We start from the raw sequence: 23694 nt of genomic DNA, 5'->3' as shown, positions 1-23694 counted from the left end.
GAGCCCACTCCTCTGTCAAGAACTGGCAAAATGCAAATGTTTATAGCAGCCATTCAGGAACAGTGGACATCTGCTTCTTCTAAGGTAGTGTACATGACCTCAGTCACCCGCACTTAGGAACACCACAAATGGAGATGCTGGGGGCTCTCACCCAGACCTTTGCTCTGGAACAGATGCCATTGTGAAATGAAAGAGACACCCTACAGTTTGGGGAGGAAATAGGGGGATGGGGTGACTGGGTGACAGGCACTGAGGGGGGCACTTGATGAGATAAGCACTGGGCGTTCTACTATATGTTGGCAAATTGAACTCCAATAAAAAAATTTATATAAAAAGATAAAAAGTTAAAAAAAGCAAATCTCATTTATCACAAAGAACTAATACACAAAATAGATAAAATCTCTGAATAGCCCTTGCTGGTGGGGGGGGGGGGTCCAGAGGGAAAATAGAAGAAAGACTTCAACAGACATTACACCAAGGAAAGCAGTTGAAAAGCTGTCCAACATCACTCCATTGAGAGCAATGAAAATGAAATCCACTGGACATACCAGAATCCAGGCCTTAGGGTGGCTGCAATGAACATTGTGACCCTAAGGAGGACTGGGGAGGATATAGCAGCTGGAGTTCTAGCCCATTCTTTTTGGGAATGCAAATGGGACAACCACTCAGGGGAAATGGTGTGTAATTACTTCTTCATTAATTATACACTTACCATTTGCCCCAGCTTTTCTACTCTGATACGTTTACTTGAGAGAAATGAAAAGGTATGTTCATAAAAGCACTGAATGCCAATGGCCAAAAGCTAAATATGACTCCAGTTTCCTTCAACATTCAAAGGATTTTCAAACAGTAACCAATCCCTCACAGGGGATGCTACTCAGCAATGAAGAAAATGAGATTTTTAAATTTGATTCCAAGTTTAACTATAGTGAAGTTATTATAAATACTAATATTTGATTTAATTATTTGGAAGATTATAAATCTACCATGGAAAACTTAGCTCTTATAACGGGAAATCTTTTGAGATCTGCATACCAATCAAGTGTATCTGGTCAAATTTAACTTTGGAATTGAGTACCCTGTAACTGTGAACACACACTGGATTTCCAAGCTCTGAACAAAGACAAATTATAACATATCTCACTCATCGCTTTAGTGTGAATTATAATTCAAATGATAATATTGGATTTCTTGAGTTAAATAAAATGTTTTAAAACTGTAGTTTATCTAATCTAAATGTGCTTGCTCCAAGTTTGGAAATGACATAGAGCATTTGTTATATATCTATTGGGCTTGGCTGGATGAAGCCAGTGATAGCTAAACCCACAAAAGTGGACAGGGTTGATTTCCCAAAGAAAAGGAAGCTCCAACAGCCCCTAGAGAGTGTAGTCACCCACCCTGATAGTATGTACGTGCATACACACACAAACTTAAAAATGTACCAAGGTTCCATCTCTTTCTCTGTCACACACACACTTCTCCTTACACAATTACAAAGGCACATTCACAAATACAATGTAAACTGGCACAAATCCAATCTAAACTGGCCTGAGATCAACCCCAAATTTCCATCAGAATTTCTCAAATGTCAAGGTACCGCTAATCTAAGAAGTCCTCATGGCTGCTCCCAGAAAAGGAAGTTGGAAGCCAGATTATTTCAACAATTGGTGGGAATCAAAACCAGAAAGTTTGTCAGGATGTCTTGTGCATTTCCTTCTGCCTCTCTTAAAAGTTCAATACTTACGGATAACAATTCCTGTGATATTCTTTTTTATAAATAAATTCTTCTATGTAAAAATTCCACTTCTATTTACAATGTAAAATGGAAAATAGACAAATAAAAATAAGTATTTCATGAAATGAATGGATAGGGTAGAGCAGACAGTGAATATCAGTTATGTAATACCTAGAGAATGGGGGTTGAGTCAGGGAACAGGTTATACTGGAGGAATTCTAATCGCTGATTCTGATTACATCTACCTCATTGTCTGAGTTATCCTCAACCTTTCACCTCTTCCTAGTCCCTCCTATTATTTAGCACCAGGGCCAACCAATCACATCAGACCTTGCTAACAAACCCACTGATTCTGCCCCATATGACAACACGTGGAGGATTCCCCCAAGACCTCACTCTGTTCCTGCACTCTTCTCCCTTTGTGAGGCCATAGGAACATCCTTTCCAAAACTCAACCTCTGTGAGTGCCCACCTTCAATGTCAGTGGTGTTTGCACACTTGGGTCCAAGGAATCTGCAGGGTTGGCTTTTAACAAGGGTTTGAACGGAACTTGGACATGCAGTCTGGGACATCCACCTGCCTGTGTTCATGGTCTCTCATGATATAGGATGGAGGCAGAGATATGAAGAGAAAGGGCTCATGTAGGTCAAATTTCCCTGTGTTAATACATTCAGGTGTAGTCGCTATAGAATTTAGAATCCTAAATCCAAACGTGGTCTTCCAGGCCATGATGAAGACACATCTGTAAAGTAGGACAAGGGGAGACACTTTACTTGGGAATTTGTTCACTGTGAATACTTTAGGTATGTGAGAGTGGCATTGGTGTCAGCTGAACCCTTGCTCAAAAACCTGACAATCTCATAAGAAAAAAAAACAAGGGATTCCACTTTTTTGAGAAAAATTGTAGAAGAATAGAATCATAAAATATTATGCACATGTATCCTTTTCAAAAAAACAAGGTTGAATTTCTAAAGTCAAGCCACTCATGGTTTGTTGTGAGCCTAGGATCTTCCAAACAGGAGAGTCAGTTAGTGAAATGAACACCCAAGTGGGTCCTCCTCTCTTCTAACTGTTGCATCTGAGCCTCTTGGCAGTATCTTGTCTTATCTTCCAAGACTTGGGCTCATGCAAAGTTCTGTCTTCAGCCCAGAGCTCCTCCCTTTGCTCTGGAAAAGGGTCCCTGCCTCTGACAACCATCTCAACTCCCACCCCAAAAGTCCCATCCCTCCCCCAGAAGATCCTAGAAATTCTAAGCTTTGGCCTCAAACCACTGACAAGGCTCCTGAAAATCTAAATAAGTTAGTCTAACCCATTTCCTCATCTCTGAGATGCAAGGTTAGTGCAGGTTAGAATATTTGCAATGCATACAACAATGTGGTCCATCCGTTTGCTCATCATTGTTATGGAGTATTTCTACACTTATTCTCCATGGAGAGTGCTAGCCACAAGTCTCAGGAGCTTATAATGTAGGAAAAATATATTTATTTAAAGTTATTTGTTACATATGGATGTAGACTTTGTGATATGCCATGTGTTTCAAGCATTTTCAAATATCAACTCCTTTAATGCCCTAAATAATCTTATACTCCATCTACTCTTAATATTCTCAACTGACAGAGGGAGAGTTGTGGCAAAAGCATTTCTAACTAACTCCAATTCCTATATCTAGTAAGTAGTGGAGCTAGAATTTAAATATAAGCCATTTAACTTTTTATTCCATGCTTTTACATTTGACATTTTCTAATTCTTCACACTATGAAAGACTTTCATTTTAAGCAGTTATATGGTTCTTCAAGTTAATAATTTTCATAGTATATCCAAAAATGTCATTATTTTATATGTAACTGAAAAACAAAACACCCAGATAATAAAAATTAACACACATACACATCCAATTTTAAATCTACTAAGATCTGTTGTTTCTAATACTTAATACAGAGACTATTCCAAAATATTTCTTTCCAGCCTGCGAGGGCCAGGAAATCTGACTGACACCATCTAATAAGCCAAGAACAGGCTGAGAATGGGTCTCATGGAAAAGGGTGACCTCAGGAGTTACCAGTGAATCACTATATCAGTGTGAGGGTCTTAGCAGAAAGTGGGGTTTAGGATCTATAGTGTTTCAACCTGGGTGATAATTTTCTAGATGTGTTTTTCAGGCTGGTGCTGAGGTACAGGAAAATAGGATGGGTCATTGTATCTTTGGGGAAATGGAATGAGGGAGACAGAGACAAAAAGGAAACTGTGATTTCCCTCTACAGAGTTTTGGGTGGGGGGAGGTAGTCCAACCTAGAAGATACAGTTTTGTGCCTAGAGTAACTGCAAGGGGTTGCATCTTCTTTGATCAAAAAGTAAAGCCCATTTTTATGGACCTGCTTCACCTAAAAAGGATAAAGAAAGATGGAAATGCTTTAGTGCTCCTACGTGATAATGCTATCGGTGAGAGTAATGACTGTGTCTTGCTCACCTTTGCAGCCCCAGCATTAAAGAGACCCTGGAGCAAAATAAGATTTCTATGGGACTGGCTGATTTAAGTCAAAGGGGAAAATGAAGTGGTTGGGTTTTCAAAGTCTAGAATAAAGTACAGAAAGAGAAGACCTACAGGGACCACTGGCCATTCTGGGGGATAGCCATGCTCCTCATGTCCATACATAATTGTTAGGCACACAGAGTTCAAGGTGAAGTCTGTAAGCAGAATTTCAAGGAGGTAGGTGTATGGCCCCTGGTGCTGAATAAAGTCGAACTTTCTCCATTGTGTAGGCATGTTGTCAAAAAGAAATTAAATTCTATCCACCCCCAAATCATTAACTAGGTCTTGACAGAATTGAAATCAACATCTTGAAAAGTTATTCTGTTCACTGCAGCACTTTTCACAGTAACCAAGATATGGAAACAACCTAAATGTCCTCCTATGGATGAATGGATTAAGAAAATGTGACATAGATTATATACATAATATTTATTTATATATAATATTTATGTATATATAATGTATATATACAAATATATATTTGTATATATAATGGAATATTATTTAGCCATAAAAATGGAATATTATCCTGCCATTTGTGACAATATGGATAAACCTGGAGGGCATTTTGCTAAGTGAAATAATCCAGAAAGAGAAAGATAAACACTGAATGGTATCACTTATATGTGAAATCTTTTTTTAAGTTGATTTTATAGAAACAGAGAATGGAATGGTGGTTCCCAGGGGCTGAGGTGGGAGAATGAGGAGATTTTGACCAAAGGGTACAAACTTTGGGAAGGATAAATAATTTCTAGGAATAATGTATAGCATGGAAACTCCAGTTAACAATACTGTATTACATACTTTCAAGTTGCTAAGAGAGTAAATCTTTAATGTTTTCACCACACACAGAAACAGGTAATTATGTGAGGTGATAGAGTTGTTCAATAACCTTTTGGTAATTATATACATATAGTTGTGTGTGTGTGTGTGTGTGTGTATAAGCTTTGTGTGTTGTTTATATACATACATGTATATAATCAACACACAAATTTTATATCTTAAACTTTACACACTGCTGTATGTCAATTATATCTCAATGAAGCTGAAAAAATACAAGAGGTGTTAATACAACTGGATATCTACATTTAAAAGGAAGAAGTTAGACCTACTTCACACCTTATACAAATATTTACTTAGGTCTTAGATATGACAACAAAAGCACAAGCAACAAAAAAAATAGATAGGACTTCATCAAAATTGAAAACTTTGAAAGGATACTATCAAGAGTGTGAAAAGACAACCTATAAAATGAAGAAACTATTTGTTAAGCATATATTTGACAAAGGTCTTATATTAGACTATATAAAGAACTCCTACAACTCAACCACAAAAATCAAACAACCCAATTTAAAAATGGGCAAAAGACTTGAACAGATACTTCTCCAAAGAAGGTGTGTGTGTGTGTGTGTGTGTGTGTGCATGTGTGTGGTCAATGAGCACATAAAAAATGCTCAGCATCATTAGTCGTAAGTAAATGCAAATTAAAACCACAAAGAGATACATTTCATACCCACTATGATAGCCAATTTTTAAAATTTTTAATTTTAAAAATGGAAAATAAGTGTTGGCTAAGACGTAAATACACTGTATCCTTGTGGGAATGTACAATGGTGCAACCACTATGAAATATAGTTTAGTGGTTCATAAAAAAAGTTAAATATGAAATTACTATAAAACCCAGCAATTCAACTCCTAAGTATCTACCAAAAAGATATTTAAATAAAAGCATGTAGATGAATGTTCATAGCAGTGCTATTTATGTGACCCAAAAGGTGGAAACCACCCAAATGTCTATCAATAGGTGAATAGATAAACCAAATATGGTATATCCATACAATGGAATATTATTCATCCATAAAAACAAAGTGCTGATACATGCTACAACATGAATGTGCCTCAAAAACAGTATACCAAGTAAAAGAAATTAGACACAAAAGGTTACATAATGCATGGTTTCATTTATACAAATTATTCTAAATAAGTAAATGGTAAATGTGTAGAGACAGAAAACAGATTAGCACTTGTCAGAGTTTGAGGGAATGGAAAATGAGAAGTAACTACTTAATGGGTATGGAGTCCCCTTTGGGGATGATTAAAATGTTTTGGAAATAGGCAACGGTTGTACAACATTGTGAATGTATTAAACATCACTGAATTGTACACTTTAAAGTGGCTAATTTTATATTATGTGAATTTTACTTGAATGAAAAAGTCAGATTGCCAGATTAGATAAAAAAGCAAGACCCAATTATATGATGCTGCCTTCAATAAATGCGCTTTAAATATAAAGACAAAAACAGAGAAAATTATGGAACAAAATATGCCATACTAATACTTGCCAAAAGAAAGCTTAAAAAGGTGTATCAATAAGAGAGAAAGTATATTTAAGAGCAAATATGATGTATCCATAGAGAATACTCCTTGATTGAATAAGCTCAGAAGACAAACCATGAGAGACTCCTAATTCTGGAAAAAAACAAAGGATTACAGAAGGGAAGGTGGGTGGGGGAAGAGGGTAACTGGGTGATACGCATTAAGAAGGGCAAGTGATGTGATGAGTGCTGGGTGTTCTACTATATGTTGGCAAATTGAATTTAAATTTAAAATAGAGTATAAGCTCTAAGTATATGCCACAAGAATATATCTCAAAATCATGATACTGAGTGAAAAAAGCTATACAAAAACAAAGTATATACTCTGCAATTCCATTTGTATAAAACTCTAGAATGTGCAAACTACTCGATGGTGACAGAAAGCGAATCAGTGACTCCTTGGAGAGGATGGGATGGAGGAGTGACAAACAAGCAGAAACTTTTGGGAGTGATGCATACTTTCACCATTTTAATAGTAATAATTGTTGTACAGACATATACATAAGCCAAAACTCATAAAATTTTATACTTCAAATACATACAGCTTATTGTATGTCAATTTTATCTCAATAAAGCTGTTAAGAGATTTTTTAAGTTGAATCTTGCCTAATGGCTGGACATTCATCCACAAGAAATTAAAATAAGCACTGTGCCCCCAAAATATTAAGTGCTTATTGACAAAATAGCCAGACCCTGGTCAACAGTGAGCATCCAAAGTTAATAAATATTTTATAAATACCACCAAATTTTATCCCCATCGCCATTCCAAGCAGTAATGCATATTTCCAAGAATCTGGTGGTTTTCCGGATATCATCTAGCCCAACCATCATGCCAACATACATGCATGCACACATGCACATACACACACACACAAACACACACAAACACAGAATACAAATTGAGCACCAATAAAAAATAAATTTATTTTAAAAATAAATAAATAATTTAAAATGAAAAAAAACACAGAATACACTAAGGAGGTCACTGCTGAGTAGTCACACAGCACAGTGGTTTAGGGACCATCTTTGGCCTCAGAGCACCATGGGTTCAAGTCCCAGCTCCACCACTTTCTGGAAGTGTGATCCATTTATAAGTTATTTTCCTTTTGAGTCTTGTTTATTTCTTATACATAAACATCATGATAGTCTTTACCTCTCCAAAGCCGTGGTGAGGACAAAATAACATTCACTTAGCTGATGACACTGTCAACAAGTGCTCAGTATTACTACAATTATCAATACAATTGATATACAATAATTATACAATAACTACGACAATTATTACAATTAACGATTCAACAGGGAGATTTCAACTTTACAAAGCAGAGCCTTCCATTTGTGTAAACAGTACTAAAGAATAGGGAAAGACTATGCTAAAAGTGGTTGGGACTGCTACCTTGCTTTACACAAGCCCATAGGAGAAAACACTAACCCAGCTAGTCATGGGATCTGAAGAAGCTGGACAGACACTTAGCTTTGAATATAAGGCCTTAATAGCAGCACCACAAATTGGTGCTTTGTGGAAATGGAGGGAATGAAGGAACACTAAGATCACGCCAGCAACCCTCTCTATGGTCTTCACTTTGGCCTGAGCCCAGTTCTGCTGAGCACTTTGACCAGAGCCATCCGCACCTCCTGGTTCCTCAGACTGTAGATAAGGGGATTGAGTGTGGGGGTGACAAGGCTATAGAACAGGGAGACCACATTGTCCTGGTGTGGGCTGTGGTAGGCACCCGGCACCATGTACATGAACACAGCTGCTCCGTAAAAGAGTCCCACTACTGTGATGTGCGAGGAACAGGTGGTGAAGGCTTTGTTTCGGGCCTCCTCTGAGTGCATGCGTATAACGGCCCCCAACACGTGGCCGTAGGAAGTGGCAATGAGGAAAAGTGGAAGCACAAGGATCAGCACCCCCGAGGTGGACAGCGCCAACTCGTAGGCCGAGGTGTCTGCGCAGGAGAGTTTCAGCAGGGCTGGCACCTCGCAGAAGAAGTGGTCCACGATGCGGGAGGCGCAGTAGGGGAAGTGCAGAGTGATGGAGGTCTGGACGGAGGCGTTGAGCACCCCTGCTAGCCAGGAAGAGCCCACCATGAGCAAGCACACCTGGCGCCTCATGAGCACGGGATACTGCAGAGGGTGACACACGGCAACATAGCGGTCATAGGACATGAGGGCCAACAGGATGCCCTCAGCCACGCCCATCAGAGTCAGGAAGAATATTTGAGCTGCGCAGCCCCCGAAGGAGATGGACCCGTCTCCCTGCAGAAAGTCGGATGCCATCTTGGGGATGGTGACCAGAGGGAAGCCAACATCAAACAGAGAGAGCTGGCTGAGCAGAAAGTACATGGTTGTGTGGAGCCGGGAGTCTGTACGGATCACGAAGAGCAGAATGGTGTTGCCCAGGAGGCCCATGGTAAACGTGGCAGCCACCAGGGAGAAGAGTAGCTGACCTGACCCTGAGTGACTGAAGAGGCCCACCAGAACGAAGTCAGAGGTCACTGATTGATTCACATCCCCCATGTTTCACACAACGTACTTTTGCTGCAGGAGAGACACCAGTTGCAAGAAGGCTGAGTAAGGATGGCAAGTGAGTTTTGACCCGCATGCCAAGTGCCACTGCTTGGTAGTGGCTGCCAGGAACAGTATTATGAGGTCACAGCCAGAATCAGCAGTTGGAAATTCCATGATTAATTAGCAATGTCTGTCACAGGCATGGTATGGGAAAGCAGGAACTTGCATCTCTGAATGAGATACTTGGCCACACCCCAGTGAAGAGCTACCCACTTATTTTTGAGGTCCAAACACTGAAGTCTCAGTCAGAGGCAGTAACTTAGCTCTAGTAGAATGTCTCAATACCTCTCTTCCCAATAGTCCTGGGTCCAAAGTAGAAGTGAGTGTCCAAGAAGGCTGGTAGGTGAAATAGAGGATGATGAAGCTGAAGCAATCAGCCAAGGAATAAAACAGAGAAAAGCCTGGGTCCAAGTGCCTGGATGACACTCTGGAGGAAATAGAAATAGATAAGTAGCCTACCCTTGGTTATACTGAGGGTATGAATCTAGGCGGCATGTGAGCCATAGAGGGTGGCTATGGGTGGCAGCAGGCTGGGGATCAAATGACCTGGGGTTGGGTGGAGGAGGACAGTTGTCAGTGTACTTAGTGGTTATTGGTGACTTTGTTGCATTAGATGAAAAGTAGTGACCTGGGGTGGTCAGACTGTAGGTACACAGGGGATGAGGGTGGTCAGAGAGGGCTTCACAGAAGAGGAGGCATTGGAGCCAGGTTTTGAAGATCAATTAGGAGTTTTAGAGGCAGCCAGAAGAAGGAAAGTCATTCCAGGCAAAAGAAATAGAGCACATGGGATTGGTATGAGTTGGTGGTGCAACAGAGGTCAGATTAAAATGAGCTTGGATTCCAGCTCAACTGCTTTGTAGTAGCATGACCTTGGGTAGCTACTTAATTTGTTTCTTCATCCATAAAATGGGTGGCAATCATCTGTGTCAAGGTATCGTTGTGAAGATTAAATAAAAGGATGAATGTTGAACAGCCTGGGTGGCTCAGTCAGTTGAGCATCCAGCTGTTGGTTTCAGCTCAGGTCATGATCTCAGGGTCCTGGGCTCCCAGGGTCCTCAGGCATTGGTCTCTGCCCCCAGCATAGAGTCTGCTTGAGATTCTCCTTCTCCCTCCCCCACTGCCCTCCTCCCCCCCGACTTATGTACTCTCTCTCTCTCCCTCTCTCAAATAAATAAAATATTTTTTAAAAGATAATGTTAAGAGCTGACATGTGGCAAGTGCTCAATAAATTGTAAATTATATATAATAAATATAATTTATATAATTACATAATGAATTATACATAATACATATAAAGTATATAATTGTTTTAAAATTATTACTAATTCTCTAGATAGGAAAAGCATTAGAGATCACTGGCTGATGCGTGCTTAGCACGATGCCAGGCACATAAAACATTCTCATCAGTGTTGGTTTCTGTTATTACTATTATTCAACACTGTGGCCCCTTCCATGGTCAAGCCTGACCTGTCCAGTTCTGTCATCCTCTTTAGTGCTGCTCTGTGATGCCCTTGTCCATACTGTGTAGAAATCCATCTGCCCTTTTTCTAGCCTCTAAGATCCCTTAGAGTCTTTAAAACTCCATTCATCCCCAACTCCGTTGCATTACAACAGGGTTTTCCACTGTGGCAGTACGTGAGGACAAATAATTTTTTGTCACGGGAAACTGCCCTTTACATTGTATGAAGTTTAGCTGTATCCCTAGTTTTAACCCACTAGATACCAGTAGCACCCTCAACCACCACCCCTCATCATGGAAACCAAAACTGGTTCCACACATGGCCAGACGTACCTAGTGAGATAGAATCACCCCCAGGTGAGAACCTCTGGCTTAGAGACAGAACAACTGTAACCTGCACGGGCTTTACTCAAATCTTTTTTCAGATGTTTATTCTTAAATTGGATTAAGCTCAGACCCCACATAAATCCTGGGAGTACCTTACTATAATTACCATGTCTCCATACAGGAAAAAAAATTAACTCTTGCAATTTCCTGCTATCTTATACCCAATCAGTTCCCCCAAACCACCAAGTATCCTAGCCAGTGAAATAGCTTTTACCACAAGCTCCTGTCAAGAGCTATTTAAGTGTCCAAATGAACCTGGTCTTACTCTGTCCACTCATACATCCTCACTCTCAAGAAGCTGACACAAACTGAGTACTGACTGTGTATCAGGCATCTGACTAAGTGTTTTACATGTTTAACACTAAAATCTTCAAGTCCTGGAGATGGATGGTGGAAATGGTTTCACAAACAATGTAAATATACTTAATGCCATGAACAGTACACTTAAAAGTGATTAAAATTATAAATGTTGTTCTGTGTGTTTTACCACAATAAAAAACCTGCCTGTAGGCATTATTGATCTATATTTTTTGGATGAGAAGACATGGACAGGTTTAGAGAACTATAGTGACTTGCCCAGCACCACCTAGCAAAGTAACAGCCAAAATTCGAACAAAATAGGAATCTGATTCCAAAGTCCCTGTTTTTTCCCTTGACAGTCCACATATCCCCCAAACACTGTAAAAGATATTTCAGGATTTGTTGCACATGTTCACATACTCAGCTCTATGTGCCCCCCAACTTGCCTTTCCTTTCAGGGTGCCTAGGTATTCCTCATGTTATGCAAACACCCGGGATTTTGGGATCTCTAGCCAGCAGTTTCTCAGTGGCTGGAGATTCTGGTTGTGATGCCCTTGTGTCTTGAACTTTTGACAAACTCTTTCCCAACAAGACCTCTTTTGGAAAAAGATTGCATCCACCCAACCTCCCCAACATCTGCCCTGCAAGTCAGACAGGGAGAGCTGGGCAAAGCTAGCCATGACTCACTCAAACCTGGGCTGAATCATCTGTGACTCCTAAATCAGTACTGTTCTTCTGGGTTGAAGAGAAGACCCTGGAAAGTCTCCAACATGTGATTTTACCATTTCCTTTCCCATTGTCCTCAGTAATGCCAAACATGGGTCTGGGGGTCCCTTTGCTGATTCCAAATGACTAGGGAAAAGACACTGGCATTATTTACCTTCCTGTTGCCCATATAACTTTCATATTTCTCCACCATGACCAGGCATGATCAGGACCCTTGGTCACCTAACTAATCAAATGACAGTTTTCAGGACTCTGTCATTTATATTGTTTATTTAATCCTCACATCCAATCACACCAGTTCAAGGATCCACAATAAAGCTTGCTCAATAAATAGTTGCTGAGTGAATACATTCTATAAGGGAAGCAATATTTTGGTTGGAACTAAAGTTATTGACAAATGAGCTGAGGAAGGGTATGTGACTTACCTAAACTCACACAACTCCTGAGAGGACAGGCTAGGATTTGGAACCAGCACATCCCCAGATGCTGCCTCTTTCTTGCAGCTCCTGTGCTCAGGAGGTGAGAACTGAAAACTCCTCTGGGGAATCACTGACGTGTATGGCCAGTCCTGAAGGTTTCCCAACTCATGCCAAAAGGGTTGTTCTGGTACCAGCCCCATGACCAAGGTCAGATGCCCATACCTGGCTGCTTCCAACAGCTCTTATGGAAGGTCAACATGGGATGACCTTCAACATTGATTGAACATCAGCATAGATGACCTTCTGCTCTCTAGAGACCTGGCCACCTTGGGTTCATAGCAATGAAGACAGAAAAGAATAAACATTCAATAAAACAAAACAACTGCCTGAAGGCTGGCAAATGTCAAAGAAGTAGACAAGAATTCATCCTTCCATTCTATTCCTGTAAACCCAGCTTCTCAACAGGAAACAATATCAGTTCTTCAGATCCATCCTGCCAGTAATGTCTAGTATCTAAATCGTACCTGGACCCCCAATATCCCCACGAGCCTGGGTTCCAAGTTCTTGCCTCCAGGGTCTGGGTGTAGAGTAAAGGACCTTTCTCAATACCCCCATAAGCATGTCAACACCTCTCATTCTAGGATAGTCCCTAATAACCTCCTGGATTCCAGCGTCAAGGGTTTAACCAAGGCTGCCTCTGTCTATGCAAGAATAGATATCATGTAGGGATGGGGGCTCTAGGGAGACCTTTTGCATAGGAAACCACTCTGTATCTCCCTTTCTGCAAGGGGGAAAATTAATTGCAGTGGGAGCCTAGAGCCCATGATATTTTGTCCCTGGAGGTTGTGGAAAAATATTTACTCATCTCTCAACTACAGGAAGGATGGGCAGCACTAATGTGAATAAATGAATTTGACAGATGTCCCAGTCTTTTTGTTTGGATCTAATTAGGAGGAGAAAATGAGGGAATCCATTGTTGTAAATGGATCCCTTGCTCCCCAAAGAAATTTTATGTCCAGGAGATTTCTTCTGAGTTAAATAATGAACCAGTGATGGTGGGAAAACAGCTACAAGACAGCTTCCCTGGGCTGTGATATTTTCTCCTCTAGACTCCATTCTTTAGGGGCTTCCAAGACTCAGGAGATGCAATGGTCCAAAGGTAGTTGTCCAATGGTTCTAGTGCCTATGAGCATATTATGCATCCACAGCCAGAGCCAGAGGAAAGGGCAGACACCAGAGAGCCAAGCTACCCTAAGCAAGGATGCCCACTGAAGGAAGTCACAGACAAGCCTCCCAAGCCCAAGTGAATTATGAAGAGTGTTGCTAAAAGCAAAGGTGGGTCAGACAAGTGGCAACAGGTTGGAACCAGGATAGAAGCAGGAATAAGTGACATGTGTTAAGGACTTGATATACAGTAGGCAACTACCAGCAAATTCCTTGTGCCATGCCACCACACTTGACTCCCAATCCCATGGCAGACATTAGTAATTGGACTCATGGCTTTCTACCTCTAAGCCTGGATGGAACTTCTCAGCTCAGCACACCCTATAGCCAGACCTTACAAATTGGATTTGACATTCCCATGACATCTTTCCAAGCAGATTCTAGAGCAGTACTCAAAGCAGTTGCGACAATCTGCCTGGAGATAGGGAGCTTGTGCCAGAAAGTTACTCAACACACTGCTTCCTTAATTGAGAAAGTCTTGTTCTGGAAGAAACATCAGTTGAACTAAAGCTTAGTGATATTGTTAATTTATAATCTGTTTCAAGGTCCTTTTCTCCTCAAGGGCCAATACTAGCTCGTGGACTATACTTTGAGTAACACTGCCATAGGCCATGAGTTCCTTGACATCAAGGCTCCTACTATTATTGATTTCTGTATCACTGGTACCCAAAGCACATGGACACTTGGATGTTTACTGAACAGGGATAGCTGGAGGAGATAGTTTTTTTTATTAAATTAATTTTTTATTGGTGTTCAATTTACCAACATATAGAATAACACCCAGTGCTCATCCCGTCAAGTGTCCCCCTCAGTGCCCGTCACCCATTCACCCCCACCCCCACCCCTCCTCCCCTTCCACCACCCTTAGTTCATTTCCCAGAGTTAGGAGTCTTTATGTTCTGTCTCCCTTTCTGATATTTCCCACACATTTCTTCTCCCTTCCTTTATATTCCCTTTCACTATTATTTATATTCCCCAAATGAATGAGAACATACACTGTCCTTCTCCGATTGACTTACTTCACTCAGCATAATACCCTCCAGTTCCATCCAAGTTGAAGCAAATGGTGGGTATTTGTCGTTTCTAATGGCTGAGTAATATTCCATTGTATATAGGAGTTTGAAAAGAGAAATCAAGATATGGGGTAGTGAGGAGTGGGTCCTGAATCCTCAACACCTAGCATGTTGAACTGCATCAAGGATGGATGGATGGATGGATGGATGGATGGATGGATGGAACAAGCCATGCTTAAAGTTATTTATGGCTGAGCCATGTTGTTCTAAAGGACGGGGGAAGAGATGAAGATAAAGAAATTGTTACCACTCTAGATGTGTACCTCAAATATTAATCCATTGCATACCACCTTATTTGTTGCCATCTCCATGTGCCATCTTATTTTAACAGGTGTCTCCTATTTAGCATTAGTTATCCATTCCTGAAAATGACATAAACATAAAACTGTCAACTGGGACTCTCTTCTACATTCTTTTAAATAGGAAAGGTTGTATTTTACATCAACTCCAAACTTTCAACCAATTTTCTGAACTGTACCTAAAACCAGTAAAAAGCTTATATATTGGTAACAAACTCTTGTGTTAGGGTATGAAATACTTCAAACATCGCTTCCTGTTGACTGCAAAATGAACATACTTATTTACAGTTGCTTGATATGAAGTGATATTTCTCTATTGCTTCCTTTTCCAAGATATCCTTCGGTCCCTCAACTCTTTGAGGACTCACTGTAGAAGTGTTTAACCTTTGCTTTTGCCAAAATGTAGAAAGCGCTGGGTCAGCACACAACAGCAGACAATGATTCACGTTGAATAAGATGTTACAATAATCTCTCTTAACGCTGGCAGTACGTGAGATACACACTCACCTTGGTTATCACTTGGCACACTTTCTCTATATGTTGCTTTCTTTAAAATCTTGTATTTCACTTGATGTAAATATAAACAATTCCCTGTGTAACCATGAGCCAGAAAACATATTGAGAGATACATATATCGTATGAAGTTCAAGCATTAACACTAGGAGATTTTGCATTCTGCTGGAAAAGATTAACCAGGTAGTCTGGTAGATAGTCTGCAGAATATACCTGTATTTTTCTTTAATCAATTGACTTTTAGTTGTTTTTTGAATTGACTTACTTTGCCCTTTTTTGCTGACAAACCATCTTCACCTTTTTTCTTTGGACAAAAGCCTAAATTTAAGGAAATCACAAAGCAAGTCTTTTCTCAGTTTTTCTAGCTTTTTACTCAAGAAATTTTAAACCTACAGAAAAGTGGATTACCCATATGCCCTTCACCAATTGTTATTCTCTAACCATATAGCTTTATCTCTTTATATGGACATAAACACACACTTTTTTATTGAGACAAAATTCACATAAACGTAAAACTAATCATTTTGAAGTGTATAATTTGGTAGAATTTAGTACCTTCACAGTGCTATGCACTCATCACCTTGATCTAGTTCTGAAACATTTTCATCCTCCGAAGGAGACTCCATGCTCATGAAGCAGTCACTCCCATTGCCCAGACTCTGGCAACCACCAATCTGTTGTCTGTATCCACAAATTTTATCTATTTCATATAAATAGAATCATACATGACCTTTTGTGTCTGAATTCTTTTACTTAGCATAATGTTTTAGAGATATATCCATGTTGTAGCATTGTTATATGCTGAATCATATCCCCTTAAAATTCATATGTTGAAATTCTAACCCCCCCCCCAGGACCTCATAATATGATTGTCTTAAGAGATAAGGCCTTTAAAGGGTAATTAAGTTGAAATGAGGTTCTTAGGGTGGGCTCTAATCCAATATGACCCAAGTCCTTATACCCAGAGATGAGCCACAACATCAACAAGATGGTGGAGTGGGAAGCCCCAGACTTCCTTTCCCATGTGGACCCGCCAAGCCAACAACACACGGATTGATTCTCTTTGTGAAAAATTCAGAGGCTAGTTGAGGGGCTCCTGCACCCCAATCAAGCATGAGACCAGCAGCATCGAAGCCAGTAGGAAAATACATGACACCTTCTCCCCATAATGTCTCCCCCATCACAGCACCACACAATCAGGAGGAAGCTCTCAGCTCCCAGCTTATCCCTGAGAAGGTAAGGAAAGCACTGAACTGTAATTCAGTTCTAATATCTAATATCTTGAGGGACTCCCCAAGGGGTTGGTTTCTGTTTTGCCTGAGTCTTGAGAACTGATGGGAAGGTGCTCCAGATGGGGAGCCACTGAGAACAACGGTGATGATTTGGAAAGCATACTCTCACTGGCCACAGACCTTTACCCACCTCAGCACAGAGCAAATAGGGCACAAAACCCAAATCCTGGCTTCCTATGGAGGGAAAGAATTAGAGCATTCATCCAACATTTGGGGTAGCTACCCAAAGGACTGGCTCCTATGAGAGTCTTTTCTGGGAATCAGCCAGTCCAAAAAAGAAAACAAAACAAAAGACATGCACAAATAACAACAAAATAAAACAAAAACTACCACTAAGGAAGCCCCAAGGATACAGCCGATCCAGATCACTCTAAATAGAAAACCAAAGTATATACGAGACTAACTCATGTTCACAGAGCTTCCAATCACCTTCTTACCCAATTAACCAAACAGTATCTTGTACAAGAGACAGAGACCACAACAGTCGTACTGAAAATGAAAGCACTTTGGAGAAAACAGACTGAGGGAAGAAGACATCAAAAAAGAAACTCTTAGTAACATCAGAGCTATAACTGACTAGTATTCAGAGGTAAAACTAAAAGACTGTATCTGTGAGGCAAGAAAAAGATTTTTTTTCTTTTTTTTATATTTATTTATTTATTTATTCAGAGAGAGCAAAAGAGAGGCAGAGACACAGGCAGAGAGAGAAGCAGGCTCCATGCAGGGAGCCTGACGAGGGACTCCATCCCAAGTTTCCAGGATCACGCCCCAGGCTGAAGGCGGTGCTAATCGCTGTGCCACGGGGGCTGCCCAAGATTTTTTTCTTTAAAGAACAAAAAGATGTTAGAATTTTTTAGACAGGCACTGAGGGGGACACTTGACGGGATGAGCACTGGGTGTTATTCTGTATGTTGGTAAATTGAACACCAATAAAAATTATTTTATTTAAAAAAAGAATTTTTTAGTGGTAGGAGAAATGAAAAACAATAGGAGGATTAAAATATAAAATGTAGGAAAACATCACAAAACAAAATTAAAAGGCACAGAGAAAAATAGTAGAGAAATGGTAAATAAAACAGAACATCAATCCAGGTGGCCCAACATATATGTATGTATGTATATACATGAGATTCACATACGTGTGTATATATGTCTGCGTACAGTAAATTCCCATTCACAGAATCCATATTTGAGAACTTATCAACTTAAATGTATTTATTATAACCGAAAACTTAGTACTGCTGAGACTTTTATGGCCATTTGTGGACACGTACACAGCAGCAAAAAAATCTGAGTTGCCTACATGTTTCTTCCCAACTGAGTTCCAACAAGGCAAAGCTCTGTTTTCTTATTGCGCTTTCAATACCATAAGCAAGTGCCCTTTTCACAGTCTGTTTAGTGCCCCGGGTTTCACACTTTTGTGTTTTCTTCCCGTGGTTTCACTGTTTAAATTGGCCGGAAGCACCGTGCCACACTGCTGCTTAGCCTTTTCACGTGCAAGAAGACTTTGCTGTGCCTTGCAGAGAAAATGCGTATGCCTGACAAGCCTCATTCAGGTGTGAGGTATAGTGATGTTTGGCTGTGAGTTCAGTGTTAGTAAGATCAATAGTATTTAAACAGAAACACCCATAACACAAAGTTATGTTTTGAATGGTTGATGAAAATGTTGTAACTGGAGTTCATCACTGTTTGTGGCAACTTTGTAGAACATAACAATGGCATTAAACAAAGAGAATCCACCACTGATTCCCTGAGCATCTTGCCATAAACCCTGTATGAGTTGTGTCTTTTATTCTGTATTTTTTTTTTCCAGCTTCATGGAGATGTAACAGACATGTAACACTGTGTAAGTTCAAGGTCTACAATGATGGATATGCTTGAATACTGCAAAATAGTTACCACCAGATGTTTCACATCTCATAATCACTATTTTTGTGGTGAGAACATTGAAGATCTACTCTCTTAGCAGCTTTCAAGTATATATTATGGTATTGTTAACTATAGTCACTACTGTACATTAGATCCCCAGAACTTACTCATAACTAGAAGTTTGTACCCTTTGACCAACATCCCCCCATTTCCCCCATCCCACAGCCCCTGGTAACCACCATTCTACTCTCTGTTTCTACAAATTCAGCTTTGTTCGAGTCCACATATGAGTGATATCATATAGTGTTTGTCTTTCTCTGACTTACTTAGCATAATGCCATCAAGTGTCATCTATGTTGCACAAATGGCAGGACTTCCTTCTTTTTCATGGCTGGATAACATTAATATATTTTTTATATAATACAGCTATATATTTTATATAATAAATTATGTGAGTGTGTGTTTGCGCATGCACACATATGAAGCTTTATTATGAGTTTTCCTTTCATCCCCCAGATGTCTGCAAGGCTCCAGACAATGCTCCTCAAAGTGTAATCAGCCAACTGGGAGCAGGATCATCACCTGGAAGCTTGTTAGGATGCAGATGCTCAGCAGGGCCATGGACCTGCTGAATCAGAATCTCTGGGCAGGACCAGAACTCTGTGTTTTAACAAGCCCTTCTGCAGATTGTCGTACACATTTAAGCATGAGAACCTGCTGATCCCAGAGAAGTGCCTCACAACCCCAGACTCCCAGTCCATCATTTCTGATTACCAGGGGGAATTAAGAATTTAAGATTTTTTTTTAATTTTTATTTATTTATGATAGTCACAGAGAGAGAAAGAGAGAGAGGCAGAGACACAGGCAGAGGGAGAAGCAGGCTCCATGCACCGGAAGCCCGATGTGGGATTCGATCCCGGGTCTCCAGGATCGCGCCCTGGGCCAAAGGCAGGCGCCAAACCGCTGCGCCACCCAGGGATACCGAATTTAAGATTTTTTTAAAAAAAAGAAAGGAAAGAAAGAAGGAAGGCAAAAAGGAAGAAAGAATATGAGAATGTTGAAGACCCAGATCAATGGACCTCCACTTGCTTCACATTAATATCTCCTGGGAGCATTAATCACCCCTGCTTTGTCTCCATCGGCAGAGCTTCTGACTCGAGTCTAGGGTGCAGCCAAAACACGGGGATTTTTTCCTAAGTTCCTCTGGTGATCCTAAGATGCAACCAACCTTGTGAATCCCTCAGCAACCGAGGGAAGGTCTTAGCAGAACGAAAAAGTAGCTGGTGGTCTTGGGTGCCCTCTCTTGGCAGGAAGCTGTAGGACTGGATTCCCAGCTACCGCAGGCGGAGATGGAAGGCAGGTTGCCCACACAGGTTTCAGATAAGCCCAGCGCACAGATCTGAAGTCTGGATGATGTGTTTGCAAAAAACATGCCCTTTCAAGAGTAATGCCCATCTAAATCCCTAATTTCATTGCAGGGCTGTTGCTCAGATGTTTTGGGTTGTTTTTTTAAGATTTTTTTTATTTATTCATGAGAGACACAGAGAAAGGCAGAGACATAGGCAGAGGGAGAAGCTGGCTCCCCACAGGAGCCTGATGCAAGACTCGATCCCAGGACCCCGGGATCACGACCTGAGCCAAAGGCAGATGCTCAACCACTGAACATCTAGATGCCCCTTGTTTTTTAAGATTTTACATATTTATTTGAGAGAGAGAGAGAGGTAGCCAGAGCTGAGGGAGGGGCAGAGGAAGATGCAGACTCCCCATTGAGCAGGGAAGCCTACGTGGGGCTCCTCCATCCGAGGACCTTGAGATCACAACCTGAGATGAAGGCAGATGCCCAACTGACTGAGCCACCCAGGTGCCCCATACTCAGATGTTTCCACTTACTGGTTACTCACATACACAACTGAAGTGCACAATGCCTATAATCTGTGTAAACCTCACAAAGCATGATGTCCTAGCCACTGACCCAAACACTTCACAGATAACTCATCCGTCCACATAGCTACCCTTTGAAGTCAGTACTAGTATTACCTCTAACTTGCTAACAGGGAAGCTGAGGCACAGAGACATTTAGTAGTTTGTCTCGCAAAAAAGCGAGGGGAGCCAGGGTTTAAACCCCAGAAGTTGGCTCTAGGTCTGTGGTCTTGACCATGTCATTGCCTTGCTGCCTCTAATCATGATGCTCTCTGTCCTGTTTGCCGTGGTATCCAGGAATGGAACATCTACTATGTGCCAGACACAACAGAGGAACCTGAGGCCAATAGAGTCCCAGCCTCTATTTCTACTATTTCAGATGGATCTCAGACCTCACAATTTTCCAGACCCACACTCAGTCACTGCAGTATCTCAGAGATCTGGGTTCAAATCTGCTCCTGTTCCATTCCAGCTGTGTGATTCTGGGGCAAATTACCTCACCTCTCTGAGCCTTTATTTCCCCCATCAGAAAAAAAAAATGAGCATACTACCATAAAGATGCAGTGAGAATTTACCTGACCCTCATTCCAAGCTAGCATCTAGCGTCCCTCTCACTTGCCATGATGAAATGTTTATTTCTGTCTTAAATGACTATAACCTTAATTCACCAAAATACTCTTTCAGGGAGGTCAAGAACCCATCCTCCAGAATGATGGGGAATAATGGCAAGCATTTCCCATTCGGCACACAGCTGCATCATTAGTGACACCAAAGGCTGGGCAGTCTGTTCAATTCTTTACAGAACAGTCCGCCTGAACTAACATGCTGATGTTTAAAACTCCATCACAACCTCACACTCATTACAATAGCTATAATTTAAAAGGAAAATGGGGATAAAATAGGTAAAAACAAGTGTTAAGAATGTGGAGGAATTGGGACCTTCTACATCGCTAGTAGGAATGTGAAATGGTGTGTTCACTATGGAAAAGAATATGAAAAAAAAAAGAATATGATGGTCCCTCAAAACGTTCTGACACGTGCTTCCACGTGGGAGAACTTTGAGGAGCATGATGCTCAGTGAAATAAACTGGTCACAGAAGAACAAATACAGTAGGATTCCACTTCGAGGAGGTCCCTAGAAGAGTCACACCCATAGATACAGAAAGTAGATGGTGGGAGCCAGAGGTTAAAGGAGGGGAGAGGTGGGGGGTTGAGGTTTCATGGGGACAGAATTCATTTCTTGCATACACATCATCCAAAAGAGGGTGCATTTGTGATGAAGGAATTGTCTCAAGTAAGGACAGCAGGTTTCACAACAGATCAGGAGAGTTGCCTCAAAATTTACTTCTGCTGGTGTTAAGTATCACCTGTTAATTAAAACAAATTATTAAGTGTGTGTGTGTGTGTGTGTGTGTGGTGTTAAAAATTGCCAGCCCCGGTGCTAAATGTCACAGGAATATGAAAGTAAGAAGACTTCATGTCCCAGTTGTGTCCGGATTTAACCTGGGCCAGAGAGTGAGGTTGAGTTTTTAATTAATTGATTGATTAATTTTGTGTGCAGTCTGATACATGTTTTTGGAAATGTTCATTTACTCAGCTATTTCTTTTTTTATAAATTTATTTTTTATTGGTGTTCAATTTGCCAACATATAGAATAACACCCAGTGCTCATCACATCGCATCAAGTGCCCACCTCAGCGCTCGTCACCCAGTCACCCCCACCCCCTACCCACCTCTCCTTCCACCACCCCTAGTTCGTTTCCCAGAGTTAGGAATCTTTCATGTTCTGTCTCCCTCTCTGACATTTCCCACTCATTTTTTCTCCTTTCCCCTTTATTCCCTTTCACTATTTTTTATATTCCCCAAATGAATGAGACCATATAATGTTTGTCCTTCTCCGATTGACTTATTTCACTCAGCTTATACTCAGCTATTTCTTGAGGGCCCATGAACTTCCCCACCCCTACCTTTATTGCGATGTAATGGACATTTAATATCGCCTGAGTTTAAGGTGTACAGTGTGTTGATTTGATACACCTGTATATTGTAAAATGCTTACCATTAAAAACAGAATTACCATATGATCCGGCAATCCCAATTCTAGGTGTATGCCCAAGAGAATTGAAAGCAGGGGCTTGGAGAGATATTTGCACAACCAGGTTCATAGCATTATGCACCAGAGCTAGAACATGGAAGCAATCCAAGCATCCCTGGACAGATGAATGGCTAAGCTAAGTGTGGTGTATACACACAATGGAACATTGTTTAGCCTTAAAAAGGAAGGAAACTCCCTGGTTCTGTCCTGCCCCTTTTATCTTGCTGAAGGTTCCTTTTTGGATCCCACAGAGCCCCCCTCCCACCAAGGGGAAGCAGAAGAAATGCCTAGAGAGGAGGTGGACACCCCTTCATCACCACCACCACGTGGTTGACGGGAGGGAAGTCGGGGAAGGCTTTCAAGGGGAGATGGTGTCTGGCTGAGATTTGAAGAGGCAAATTCCTGCTCTGCGTGAACGGGGCAGGGAGACTGTGCCAGGAATGGGGGAGAGCAGAAGGATCAAAGAAAAATAGAGGGGTGTCTCTGCCTTTCCTTGCCCCCACCCACACCCCAAGCAGGCTTGTTTCCTTTAGGAAACCAGAAAGCCACACCAGCCAGCCGACCACCTTCTGATTAATATTCCAAGGGCTAATATTTTAAATTAATTCTAAGATTAAATTCTAAGGAGCCTGTGGCTAGCTCTCCCTTACCACACCATAAAGAGTTTCAAAAAAAGAGAAGGACTCTTGCATCTTACTGGGCTCGGGGTCAGGGACCTGGATCAGAGGTCTCTCCTCAGGCACCTGTTAGCCCCCTCCTCCAAATTTGCCACTTTGGGGGTATCCAGAATAGATGAGTATTCTGGGAGCTTTCTGGGGCAGAGAGGGGCTCATCCTCACTCCCTCCCCTGTATTGTGAAGTCTTCTGAAGGGGGTAGCAGGCAGGATGATGTCATAGACCACCGGCT

General features: G+C 41.1%; 1 protein-coding gene across 1 annotated transcript; it reads right to left on the bottom strand.

Moving 5' to 3' along the window:
• Positions 1-7539: 7539 nt before the first annotated feature.
• LOC112666393 (olfactory receptor 2Z1) lies at positions 7540-9346 on the bottom strand. The gene has a single exon (XM_025457263.3). The coding sequence runs from the start codon at positions 9158-9160 to the stop codon at positions 8219-8221; it is 942 nt and encodes a 313-aa protein (XP_025313048.3). The 5' UTR covers positions 9161-9346; the 3' UTR covers positions 7540-8218.
• Between the last annotated feature and the right edge of the window lie 14348 nt (positions 9347-23694).

The sequence above is a fragment of the Canis lupus genome, chromosome 20, assembly GCF_003254725.2.
Source record: "Canis lupus dingo isolate Sandy chromosome 20, ASM325472v2, whole genome shotgun sequence".
Lineage (NCBI taxonomy): Eukaryota > Metazoa > Chordata > Mammalia > Carnivora > Canidae > Canis > Canis lupus.
Note: the sequence above shows the minus strand (reverse complement) of the source record. Positions and strands in the feature narration are given on the sequence as shown.

What these genes read in the sequence shown, in the direction of transcription:
- LOC112666393 (XM_025457263.3), bottom strand. Translation starts at nt 9,160, where the DNA reads ATGGGGGATGTGAATCAATCAGTGACCTCTGACTTCGTTCTGGTGGGC.